At 45.3% G+C, this 13,388-nt stretch overlaps 1 protein-coding gene across 8 annotated transcripts in view; it reads left to right on the top strand.

The window, feature by feature from the left end:
* The window catches only part of SEC16B (SEC16 homolog B, endoplasmic reticulum export factor), a 56,175-nt gene that overhangs the window by 23,246 nt on the left and 19,541 nt on the right, over positions 1 to 13,388 (top strand). For 7 of the 8 annotated variants that reach the window (XR_013449847.1, XR_013449848.1, XM_036075821.2 and 4 more), the window contains 7 exons: positions 373 to 517; positions 1,193 to 1,344; positions 1,713 to 1,774; positions 3,319 to 3,454; positions 3,924 to 4,154; positions 9,307 to 9,404; positions 11,275 to 11,356. Coding sequence is in view for 6 of the 8 variants with exons in the window: in XM_036075821.2 (XP_035931714.1) it covers positions 373 to 517; positions 1,193 to 1,344; positions 1,713 to 1,774; positions 3,319 to 3,454; positions 3,924 to 4,154; positions 9,307 to 9,404; positions 11,275 to 11,356 (906 nt within the window). In the remaining 2 variants the exon portion in view is untranslated. Of the gene's footprint in view, positions 1 to 372; positions 518 to 1,192; positions 1,345 to 1,712; positions 1,775 to 3,318; positions 3,455 to 3,923; positions 4,159 to 9,306; positions 9,405 to 11,274; positions 11,357 to 13,388 lie in introns of all 8 variants that reach the window. The other variant, XM_078078011.1, reaches the window with a different exon arrangement.

Here is a 13,388-nt window from a genome sequence, read left to right as displayed (position 1 = left end):
GATCTGAAGATTTATTTATTTTATTTTTAAGTAATCTCTACACCCCCTGTGAGGCTCGAACCCACAACCCCAAGATCAAGAGTCACATGCTCTACCGACTGAGCCAGCCATGTGCCCCGCCCAACAAAGCTAGCATTTGAATTCAGGTCCCCTGGCCTCAGGGCCTACACCCTTTCCACTAGGCCATCGTTCATTTTTTTCACAAACACCTGTTGATTAAACGAGCACTTCTTTTCCTTGCGACACATCCACATTTGATGTATTTATTTGAAAGTTTCGATTTTGCTGCTTTGAAGGAACACGTGGGTAGGACCATCTCTCTGAAAGTGCTTCTGGGTCTTCCCATGTGTTTTCATTGCCGGTAACTTCCAGCCACCACTGGCCGACGAGTCCAACCTTCTGCAGCAGCACGAGTCCGGTCTCAGCTCCAGCGCCTACGAGCTCAGCCAGTACATCGGCGATGCGTCTGAGATGTACGAGCCCAGGGCACCAGCAGCTTGGAGTCCAGTTCAGGCCGGTGGGTACTGAGGTGACCTAAGGAATGGGTGAAGTCTGATGAGAAGAGGGCCGGGTGGCAACCTCTGGGAAAGTCACCCTCCCTCCGTCCTTCCAAGAGTGGCTCACTGCCTGCCTCAACCACGCGTGGTGGTCTCCTGGGCAGAGGCACCATTCTGGCTCCATTTCTCACCTTTTCTCTTGTCCTGGAGATTGCATCAGAGCCGATTCTTGGAAGGGAACCCTGCTTCTAGCCATCAGGGTCAGGCTGGGAGAGGAGGCACCGGAGATACTTTTAAAATGTAACAGGTGCAGGAAGTGAAGACCAGAGTCAGTTTGGTAATGCAACGGCAGGCATACAAAACATAGCATAATTGTTTTGCTTGGAGGTAGGAGACGGGTCATGAGTACTGGGGCCATGAGAGCCAGAGTCCCCAGCTTCTCGCCATCATGGGGAGTCTGGGCCTGGTGCTTTCCCATTTGGACCAAACCATCAAATCCCCACCTTATATTCTGACATATTCTGAGAGGCTTAATTCTGACTTGGAGCACACGCTTCTTCTAATTACGCCACCCACCCAGAGGCTTATCTTGGCCCAGGTGGGATTTGGATAGAAACATGTCTGTGGTGTCCTTCTGCGGTAAAGACAAGCAGTCACAGGAATGCTAACAGGGTGCCCCTGTGTCTGTTGGTCAGAGGATGTCTCGGCAGCTGGTCCCAAGGAGCCCATGAAGTTCTACGTCCCTCATGTGCCAGTGAGTTTTGGGCCAGGAGGCCAGCTGGTGTGTGTGGGTCCCAGGTCTCCCAGGGATGGACAAACAGCCCTTGTGGAACTGCACAGCATGGAGGTAAACGAGATTCTGTGTCCCAGGAAGCTGGCAGGCTGCTTTCTGTTTCCCTCTGCCTGAGCCTGGGCATCTCTGGGAATGGGGTGCTCTTGGGGGGAAGGGGGCCATGCACTCCATGGATGGGGGCATGTCTTGGGAAGGAAAGGGTAGGGATCTTCTCTCAAAGAAGTGAGGCTAGATTTATGTTTCTCCTGAGATGCTGTTGGCTCCCTTTCAGCAACTGGAGAACTCACTTTTGTCCTCCTGTGTCCCGCACAAGGCACTGAGCCACATCCCAGGACGGCAGCCATGGGTTCTGATATTGGACTTGACTGAGGGGGCCTTGGGTGGACATAGTCTCAAACGCCAAATCTGATTTTTCGTTCCAGGTTATTCTTAATTACTCTGAGGAACAAGAAGAGCTGAGGACTTTCTCAGGACCCCTAATCAGGTAAATTATCTTAAGAGCTGCCAAGTGAGGGTTTTTGAACCTACAAAATCTGCCTGCCCAGATCAGCATTTTGGGGATTTGTTTGGCTTCCTTGAAAGAAAATGTCTATCCCACGTGGAGTAGAATACTCTGTGCAACAAGATAGAGACAAATGTGGCCTGAGCCATTTTGACAAGCAATTTGATAGTTGAAGGGCCGAGAGAAAAATTAAGATTAAAGATCTGAAAACAGTTCTATTTTGCAGGAGCTACACGGTAGGAGGTTTTAGCGTTCTGAGAACTTAATAGGTACTGGTAGAAAAGTGGAGCACAGCCTGGGAAATCACAGACAAGTGGTTTAGAGTGGGAAAAAAATTCTTGCCTTTTTTCTGGAGAGAGAAATAGCATGGTTCCTGTTGAGTTTCTGGATAGTGTGCACGTCTGCCCTCTGCAGGATTGAGCTAGAACTTCTTTTAAATTCCTAGTCCTGTTTCTGATAAATATTCAGGACACTCTTGCTGTGGAGAGAGTCCTGGCTGGAGTCAGAGGGCCCCGGTCCTTGGTCCCTGCATCCTACTAATTAGAGGTCCCATGGCGGACAGGTCAGTTAGTCCTCTCTGAGCTTTAGTTTGCTGTTTAGGAAATGAGGTAACACCACTGTGCCTGCTTTAAGTGTAGGGAAGCCCTGTATATATCATCACTACCATATAAACTTATTCTTATCCTGAAGCTTCTGCCACCAAGAAAAGCCCATAGTATTTTTTTAAAAGAATTTATTTGTTTACTTGAGAGAGAGAGAGTGAGAGAGCAAGAGAGAGAACACAAGCTGGGTTCGGGTGGGGGGAGAGGCAGAGGGAGAAGCAGACTCCCCACTGAGCAGGGATTCCCGAGGCAGGACTCGATCCCAGAACCCTGGGATCATGACCTGAGCTGAAGGCAAACACTTAACTGACTGAGCCACCCAGGTGCCCCAAGCCCATAGTATTTTGACAGTTCCTTCAAGTAAAGGTGAGCGACGAATCTTTCTGCACACAGGTATACGGATGTGGGGTAGATTGCCGAACTAGGTGTGTGGACACTAGGGGGTTGGTCCCAATTTGACTGATATTATTGAACGACCTTGACCAAACAATATTTGCCCATTTATTGATTACTTAGTATATGCTACAAAATTTCCTAATTCCTTTTATATGGAGGTAGTTTTTTTCTCATTATCCCTATTTTAGGGGAAAAAGCAGAGGTTCAGACAGGATAAGAACCTTGTATAAGCTGAGAAGTGGCAGGCTGGATTTAAACCCAGGGTTGTCTGACTCCAAAGTCTGTGCTCTTGCTTGCTGTCCCGTGCAGTCCCTGGGCCTCAGTTTCTTCATCTGTAAAATGGAGAGGGTATACGAAGAATCTCTGAGGTCCCTTCCTGTTCTACAAGGAAACTACAGACTCGGTACTCCAGCCCTGGGTTATCTGGCTCACCCTCTGCTGGCATCCTCATAATGCAGAAGGAGCCCGCGGTCCTGTGCAGAGAAAGAGTCTGTCCCTCATTCTTTGCTCCCTGAAATCTCTCCATAGGGAAGATGTACACAAGGTGGATATCATGACATTTTGCCAGCACAAAGCAGCTCAGAGCCTAAAATCTGAGACAGAGAGGAGCAGAGACTCAGCTCTACTGTGGCAATTGTTGGTTCTCCTTTGTCGGCAGAACGGGGTAAAGTATTATCGCTCTGGTGGGTGGGCAGGTGCAGGCTGGATTGAAATTGAAGTCTTTCTGGGATAGAGAAGATTCGGCTTATGGCATGATTGTAAAAGATAATGTTAAAGAAGCAATGAATGGCCCACAGGGGGAACAATTGCTCAGGTGTCAACCCCGTTTGCTAACGATAATCTTTTCCCTGCCCTTCTCCACTGGCCTGGGGTTATCGTACAGTTCTTGGGTCACTGTACCAACCACATAATACACCTGTAAGAGTGTGCATAGTTCTGGTAATCTCTGTGGCTTCTGACAGGCAGAAAGTACCTGAGGGTGAAGCTGAAGTTTGAAATACAACAATCCAAGAAAGGAAGGTCTTGTGTTTGCATGTCCTCCTCCTCATGGAGAAGGCAGGTGCCCTGGTGCTGGTGCTGTGAGCACAAGGACAATAGGATCCTCCCTCAGGCTGACCCTCTTTGCCTTGTAGTCCATGGTGGGGTCTGACATCGCGGAACTGCTGATGCAAGACTGCAAGAAGCTGGAGAAGTACAAGAGACAGCCGCCGGAGGCCAACCTCATCAACCTGACGGATGAGGACTGGCCGGTGCTGAGCTCAGGGACCCCGAACCTGCTCACCGGGGAGATTCCCCCCAGCGTGGAGACACCTGCACAGATCGTAGAGAAATTCACTAAACTGCTCTACTACGGAAGGAAGAAGGCAAGTGTGGCCCCTCCATGCTGGTTTTTAAAAAATAACCACACCCCCACCCCCAATTATATGAGTAATATATATTCATTTTTTGGCACTTAAGACGTTCAGTAAGGTACAAAGAAAAAAATTATATAGTCTTGTCATTAAAAGATAACATCTTTTGGGCCGCCTGGGTGGCTCAGTCGGTTAGGCATCTGACTTCAGCTCAGGTCATGATCTCAGCATCCTGGGATTGAGCCCTGTATCAAGCCCCGCATCGGGCTCCACAGAGAAAGACCTGTATCATATGACCTCACTGATATGAGGAATCCTTAATCTCAGGAAACAAACTGAGGGTTGCTGGAGTGGCGGGGGTGGGAGGGATGGGGTGGCTGGGTGATAGACACTGGGGAGGGTATGTGCTATGGTGAGCACTGTGAATTGTGTAAGACTGTTGAATCACAGACCTGTACCTCTGAAACAAATAATACATTATATGTTAAAAAAAAAAGTAGGAAAGGAAAATGAAGGGGGGGAATCAGAAGGGGAGATGAACCATGAGAGACTATGGACTCTGAGAAACAAACTGAGGGTTCTAGAAGGGAGGGGGGTGGGAGGATGGGTTAGCCTGGTGATGGGTATTAAAGAGGGCACGTTCTGCATGGAGTACTGGGTGTTATACGCAAACAATGAATCATGGAACACTACATCAAAAACTAATGATGTAATGTATGGTGATTAACATAACATAATAATAATAAAAAAGATAAAAACAAAGAGAAAACAAGAAAAACAAAACAACAACAACAAAAAGGTTCTTCACATATACACTAAATTAGTTTCCAGAAAATTTTTTTACAGATGATGTCCCCACCAGCTAGATCTAATGTTTGCCTACCAATATTGAATACTTTAATTTAACAGATGAAGTAATGTCTTGTTTATTGTTTGATATGTAAATTAGACAATTTTAATCTTTATATTATTTATTCAAAAAAATTTTAATTGAGGTATTTGACAAAATTATAGGATATTTAAAGTGTACATGATGATTTGATATACAAATATCACAAATACATTGTGAAAGGATCCTCCCCATGGAGTTAATTAATAACATTCATCACCTCACATACTTACCTATTTTTTTATGCCTTGTTTAATTTTGAAGTTGAACTCACACAAATAAAGATTTATTTATTTATTTATTTGTCAGAAAAAGAAAGAGAGAGAGAGAGCACAAACAGGGGAAGAGGCAGGCAGAGGGAGAACCAGGCTCCCCACTGAGTAGGGATTCTGATGCGGGACTCGATCCCAGGACCCTGGGATCATGACCTGAGCCAAAGGCAGACACTTAGCCAACTGAGCCACCCAGGCGTCCCTCACATTTTACAAAAGTCTTAAAGGAAATGTAAATATTGGAATATATGACGGAAATCAATTTGAATCAATATGATTCAAAACTCAAAAGCTAAAAGGGATATAGTGGGGAAAATGATGCCCCCATCCTCTCGGCCACTGAATTGCTATCTCTGAAATATCCAGAGATATTTTCTGCATACATAATTATTTTCTCCATTTTTAACAGCTTACTATATACCATTTCTTTTCTTTTCTTTTTTTTTTTAAGGTTTTAAGTAATCTCTACACCCAACATGGGGCTCGAACTCACAACCCCAAGATCACGAGTCAAAAGCTCTACAGCCAGGCACCCTCTATCTACCATTTCTTCACTTTTTTTTTCATTTAACAAAATATCTTAGAAAACACTCTATATTGGGATTGTTTTCTGTAAAAGGACAGACAATAAATATATATATATATACACACACATACATAAAATGTTATTGATTTAAGTAATCTCTACACCCAATGTGGGGCTCGAACTCCTGACCCCGAAATCAAGAGTCAGATGCTCTTCAAACTGAGCCAGCGAGGCGTCCCAGACACTAAATGTAGGTTTTGCAGGCCATTTGCAACTGCTCAGTTCTGCTATTGTCAGACAATATATAAATGAATGGGTGTGGCTGTGTTTTATTTATGGACATAGAAATTGGAATTATATATAATTTTCACATGTAATGAAGTATTATTCTTTTTTCGATTTTTTTCTCCAGTCATTTAAAAATGTGAAAAGTTATCCTTCGTTTGTGGGCTGTACCAAAAATAGACAGTAGGCTGAATTTGGCCTTCAGGCCACATTTTCCTGATTCCTGCTCCTTTTAACATATAAATACCTTCTTCATTATTTTCTATGGCTGCACAGATTTCTAAAGATAAATTATAATTAATTTAACTAAACCCTGATAGATTGACATGTAGATGATTTAATAGTCTTTTGCTATTACAAATAATACTGCAACGACAATGAAAGTCATTTTGCCATGTGGGAGAATATACATATGATTTCTAGAATAGTTCCTGGAAATAGAAGTGTTGAGTCCAAGGGTATATAGCTTGAAATTTTGAGAAAGTGACAAATTGCCTTTTTAGAGGTTTCACCGATTACTTTACCAGCAATACATGAGAGTGCCCATTTTCCCACTCTCACCAATTCGGTGTGTTTCCAAGCTTTTAATATGTGCCAATCTGAGAGGTAAAAATATGTATATATAATTTAGTGTAGTTATTTTCATTTCCCCTATTATAAGTGAAGTCTAATATCTTTCAATCTGACTTTTTTTTGTGATGGATTTTCTACATTTTTCTGTCTGATTTTTGATCTCCATTTATTGATTTGTAGGAGCTCTTTACTTTTTTAGGGCTTTCTGTACAAAATTACTTTTTTGGGGTGATATTTAGAAAGGCTTTCCTAGGGGCGCCTGGTGGCTCAGTTGGTTAGGCGACTGCCTTCAGCTCAGGTCATGATCCTGGAGTCCCAGGATCGAGTCCCGCATCAGGCTCCCTGCTCAGCAGGGAGTCTGCTTCTCCCTCTGCCCCTCCCCCCCTCATGTGCTCTCTCTCTCTCTCTCATTCTCTCTCTTTCAAATAAATAAACAAAATCTTAAAAAAAGGCTTTCCTACTTTAAAATTAAGTTATGAAAATAAAGTTCAAGTACTTTTGTAACTTCACCTTTATATTTGAATTTTTAATCTCTGTTTACTTGTATATGATGTTATATTTTGTTTATCTTTAAAAGATTTTATTTATTTATTTGAGAGAGAGAGGAGCACAAGTGGGAAGGGGGCAGAGGAGGAGGGAGAGGGACAAGCAGACTCCCTGCTGAGCGAAGAGCCAGATGTGGGGCTTGATCCCAGGAGGTTGAGATCATGACTTGAGTTGAAGTCAGGCGCTTAACCAACTGAACCACCCAGGCGCCCCAGTGATGTTATATTTGAAAATGAATGCAAGGCATGATACTCAGTGAAAATCAGTGGGATCATATGCTAGCCATCCCGTTCACTATATAGTAGGGACCTGCAATTTCACTAGTGATTTATTTATTCAGTAAACATTTATTAAGCAGCCACTACTTTTTTTTTTTTTTTAAAGATTTTATTTATTTATTTGACAGAGACACAGTGAGAGAGGGAACACCAGCAGGGGGAGTGGGAGAGGGAGAAGCAGGCTTCCCACGGAGCAGGGAGTCCGATGCGGGGCTCAATCCCAGGACTCTGGGATCATGACCTGAGCCGAAGGCAGACACTTAATGACTGAGCCACCCAGGCGCCCCAAGCAGCCACTACTTCTAAGGCGTTGAACCCTGTGGGGGATACAGAGATAAATCAATAATAATCTCTTTCCTTAAGAAAGATTAAGTAATGACCATAACAATAACGATAACAAAAGCAAATATTTAAAAAAATTTTCTCTGTACCAGGCACTTACTTAACATGTTCCATGCATTGTCTCATTTATCTTCATAGAAACCCCTGTTAGATTAGGTTCTATTCTTGTTTTATGTACTTACAAATGAGGAAAATTACTGAGTAATAAAGCCAGCATTCAAATCTAGGCAGCCTGATGTCTGAGCTTGGGCTTCTAACCATCCACCACACTACCTGTCATACCTGGGCCCAAAGGTGAGCCAGGGATAGGAAGAGTACTCTGGGATTTCAGAATGGCTCATGAGGGGCTGGAGACCAAAATATCTTTCATATCTTTATTAATATTTGACTGGCGTCTCATCTCTGGCACTGTGTGAGATTTATATCCTCAAGGTAATTTCCCAGTTTCTCCACTTACTCTTAAATTATATTTTTGGAGATGCAAATTTGTGAGCAAAGTGGTAATACCCAACCAATTATTAGTAATTCCCTTAAAAAAATACTGTTGTGAAATAGTTTAACATATGAAAAGAGTAACTCAATGTCATTTTTCCTTGTAGCGGATGTGAGGCTGAATTTCCTAATGGTAGTGGTTTAAATTTGTTCTCTCTCTTTAAATAAGATAGTGTGGGAGATGTTGGGATGATCAAAGAAATTTGCACCTGGAGTTCAAGTTACCTCATTAGTGACTTCCTGTCCAAAAATCACATTATTTTTGAGTACTAAGGAAATTATTAACACCAGGTCAAAACCTCAAATATAAATTAAGCTCTTACTAAATAATTCTGAAAATTGAATGAAAAGATGAGTGTGAGTGTGTCTTTGTGTGTGTTAAAATTTACAGCTTCTTACTGATCTCACCAAGTTAGCGGTGTCATTCATTAGGCATGTGAAGTTGATAGCTAACAAACACCTGGTTGTTAACAAGCAATTAGTTATAATATTAGGTGGGGCAGGTTAACCGCTATGCACACTGGCTTAAACACTTCTTTCTATTCACATGGGAGCCCTGGGCAGGTGAACAGAACGGCGGGGCAGCCCTCCTCCACGGAGTAGTTCAAGGACTCCGCGTGGAGGAAGCTGTACCATCTGAGCATCTTCCTTCCAGCCAGCCCGATGGGGAAAAGGGCATGCGGGACTGGGCAAGGGGCTTCCAGGAGCCAGACATGGAAGAGGCACACATCACTTCTGTTCTCAAGGGAAGGCTGGAGAAGGGACAGCTTAGAGAGAAATACATGCCAGTTAGAGCCCATTTCCCCACTATTGCTCTGGCACACTCACAGCTGGGGCTCTGAGTCTTCCTGGGAGCCCAGCGGGCATGGCTCGGGGGCGGCGGTACCCAAACACCATCACGTGTTGTCGGCAGAGGAAGATGAGGAGGGCCATGCTGAATGCGATGTGTTTTTGTTTTCAGGAAGCCTTGGAGTGGGCCATGAAGAACCACCTGTGGGGTCATGCTTTGTTCCTCTCCAGCAAGATGGACCCAAGGACCTACAGCTGGGTTATGAGTGGGTGAGTGAGCTGGGCGCTGGCAAAGGAGACCAATGGAGCAGAGAGGCCTCCCCCCCACCAAGGGAGGGGTGGTGGGGAGAAATGCAAGATGCACTGGGAAGCCCCACACACCAAGCATCCTTCCAATTTCTCCTTTCTGACCCGGACGTAGGATATCACTTCTCTAGGTTCTTATAACCTAGACCTGGACACATTCTTTCTACCTGCTTGATAAATAAACATTTTAGTAATATTTCTCAGGGTGTGTTCCAAAAGTTACATAGGTTTCTACAATCTAGTAGTTCTCTTTGGGAGGGGCTATTCTAGATAGTTCCACCAGTGAGAGAATAGGTGACCACTTATGGCTACCTGACAGGAGCTTAGACCCGAGAGTTAGGAGTTGTCTATCACTTAGTCTTGCAGTGGGGAATGTGGGTGCTGAGAGGAAGGTCAGGATATGGGGGAGCAGTAGGAACGGGCTTTATAGGACTGGGGATTGGATGTGGCAGTCTTCATCTAGGGCAGGGGGACATGAGGAGACCCAAGGGATGTGTTTAGTCAGAGATCATGCCGGCACATTGAGACCAGGAAGAATGCCCAAACCAGGACGAGACAGGATGGGAGGTTGACTACATGGCCAGGAGTTTGGAATAAGGGGGAGTAGGTGGAAGAGCTGGGTGTCGGGGTGCTGGAGAAGGAAGGGTTTCTGAGCAAGCTCAGATCCATGGGAGGGCAGGGACAGACATATGGTGGGGTGGAGAGGACTGGGGGCCCTCCTGTAAGGGGCAGGCTTGGATCTGACAGGGAGAAGGATGTTCCCTCAAAATGTTCATCTTCCTGTGTTGGTGGAAGCTGTGAAGCTGTGAACCTCTCAGCTGAACTCAAGTTTAAATTGGCCATAAATGGGCAGTTGGCTGGGAAGATCGCACTTGCCTTCAAGGCTGTCATGTTACCCTTCTCCATCCGTGGATTCTCTTTTCTACCCTAACCCTCAGTCTTCCCAGGGACTAGGAATGCCTCTGCGCACTTCATTATGCTCAGGGTGGTGAGGAGCACTGGAGTTTTATTATGATAAGTGCTCCGAGCTCCCAAGGCAAGGGTGCTATTAAATAAAAGACCATATTCTGAGGGATGATTCTCCTTTGGGTTTTGGAAATGAACATCCTACAACCCCACGTTAGAGCATACATCTCTGCTACAGATTTTTGCCTTGGGCCATTGATTTTTGATGGGGCTCAGTGAGTTGTGAAGAATATCTCTTACTGAGTGTGCTTAAATCTCAAATCAGCTATAGAGCTTATTATATCCTTGTTAAGCATATCCCACGGTTTGTCATCGGCGGGATCATTTCTGGTCCCTGTTCTACGCCTCTTTGGTTACTGGACATGGCTATTTAGTGCTTGTGCAGAAAAGCACTGCCGGGCCAGTCTAGTTGTGAGCCAGAGAAGCCAGCCTGAGTGCCGTAGGCGGGGCATGCGGGGGGCTGCTTCAGGGGAGGAGGAGCTGAGGGGGACGACTGGGGAGGAGGGGCCCACGGAGAGGAAGTTTGGGTTAACTGCTGGGGCTCTCCGGGGACCTGTGAAATGTTGGGGCATCATTTCCATGACAAAGAAAGCCTAGAGAAGTGGTTACTCAAGAGTTAGGGCATCAGTGCCAAAGTGCAGGAAATATCCCCCAACAGTGAGCTCTCTTGGGGGGGGTGGAAGGAAGATCCTGCCAAGCCCCCCAAAAGTGGGAGGTAGCAGAGGCACAACTGAGAGGCAAAGAGAAATTTGTATTCCAAAAGTAGGTGCTGAAATCAAATAGAAATATACGGGAGCTTTTGCGCCACTGGCAATGGGTAAAAGGCCCTCTTGGCTTGGTCACCACTAATGGTCACCTCTCTCTGCAGCTTCACCAGCACGCTAGCCGCCAACGACCCACTGCAGACCCTCTTCCAGTTCATGTCGGGGAGGATCCCACAAGCAGCCACGGTACTCTTTGTGACGGGACTCCTTCAATACCCCAGCATCCTAGGGGCTTAGGGGGTGGGGACAGCTCGGGAATGAGGTGATGACTTTAACGATTTTTCTTTTTATTTTTAGAGAGGGGATAGAGGGGGAGAGAGAGAGAGAGAGAATCTCAAGCAGACTCCCTGCTGAGCACACCTACCGTGCACTTGGCCCTGTGCTGAGCACTTGGCTTCATATTATTTCATTTAATGCACAGAGGTAGGAATTATTGTCCCCGTTTTGCAGATGTGGAAACTGAGGTGCAAGGGTTAAAATGACCTGAGATCACAGAGCTTGGAGAAGTGGAGCCAGGATTGGCTCAGGTCTGTCTGATCCAAAGACCTTGCCCTTTCCACGGTCGCACAGCTGCCTGCATGGTGTGCATGGATAGTGAGAGAGCGCGCTGTTCCCAGGCTTCCCGCAGCGAGGCTGCCCTTCTTTCCCACCGCTGCACACGGAGCCTGCAAAGCTGGACATATTCAATCTTACACGTTGTCTGGAGTTGGATATAGCTCAGGAGAAGTCTGAGGCCAGCCTAATGTTTTTCCCATGAAAACAGACTTGATCTTTTTGCCCCAAAGTACCCTTCTTTATCCTTGAAGTCGGTAACCTTACTGGGATCTATCTTGGTGTTGACTATCTGGGTCAGTTTTTTTCTTGGTACACAGCATGCTCTTTTAATATCTGCGTTCATATTTTACAGTTCAGGAAAGTTTTCTTGAATTATATCCTTCAATATTTGTTTTGTTCCATTATTTTGGTTTTCTTTCAGGAATTCCATGTATGCACAGTTTCGTATATATATGAATATATACATATACACAGGCAGATTATATGTATATCATTTTCTCTTTAATTAAAACACTTTTTTGGGGGCACCTGGGTGGCTCAGTCGTTAAGCGTCTGCCTTCGGCCCAGGTCATGATCCCAGGGTCCTGGGATCGAGCCCCACATCGGGCTCCCTACTCCTCGGGGAACCTGGTTCTCCCTCTCCCTCTCCTCCTGCTTGTGTTCCCTCTCTCACTGTGTCTCTCTCTGTCAGATAAATAAATAAAATCTTAAAAAACAAAACAAAACACTTTTTGTTTCCTTCCTTCCTTCCTCCCTCCTTCCTTCCCTCCTTCTCTCTTTCTTCATCCTCTTCCCCCCTTCTTCTTCTCCTTCTTCTTCTCCTCCTCCTCCTTCCCCTTCTTCCTCCTCTTCTTCTTCTCCTCCTCCTTCCTCTCCTCCTCCTCCTTCTTTTTTTTCTTCTTCTCTCATTTCCATCCTGTGTGTCCCTTACTGTGTTTTCGTCAGTGTCTCTTCATTGTTGTGCTCTTGCCATTTTTGTCTTGATTTCTTTGATTTTTTCCACTTCTTCCCTGAGCTCTGCAGGTCACATTTACCTCTTCCTCTTGTCCACTGTCTCTTTCTTGAGCTCTTGTAACTTAGCTTTAGGCCCTTGCTTCATAAGAAATTGTTTCATTACTTTACTTAAATTCATGATGAAATGTTTGCTGATATTTCTTTTTTTTTTTAAAGATTTTATTTATTTGACAGAGAGACAGCGAGAGAGCGAGAGAGGGAACACAAGCAGGGTGAGTGGGAGAGGGAGAAGCAGGCTTCCCGCTGAGCAGGGAGCCCGATGCGGGGCTCGATCTCAGGACCCTGGGATCATGACCTGAGCAGACGCTTAACAACTGAGCCACCCAGGCACCCCTGCTGATACTTCTTTATTTGTTTCGTGGTTAACATTTTTCCAGTGAGCGTTTTTTCTACCTTCCATTTATTTTTTCATGTTACTTCCCTCCTTTTATCTTTATAGTGAATTTGTACAGATTCTGTGTTTTATCCTTGACAGGAGTGAGTCTTCCCTGGGCCAACTGCTTGGGGTAGGTCTGTGCTGGGGAGGGGCCAGGGCCACAGTGCAGGCTGACTGGCATTTCCTACATGATCTGGAGGGTTCAGTGGGTATCTGTGTAGCCTTGGCTTCTCCCCAGCCAGCGGAGATGGCTGTGGGATCCTCTCCTTCTGG

The sequence above is a fragment of the Halichoerus grypus genome, chromosome 7, assembly GCF_964656455.1.
Source record: "Halichoerus grypus chromosome 7, mHalGry1.hap1.1, whole genome shotgun sequence".
NCBI classification, from domain to species: domain Eukaryota; kingdom Metazoa; phylum Chordata; class Mammalia; order Carnivora; family Phocidae; genus Halichoerus; species Halichoerus grypus.
Note: the sequence above shows the minus strand (reverse complement) of the source record. Positions and strands in the feature narration are given on the sequence as shown.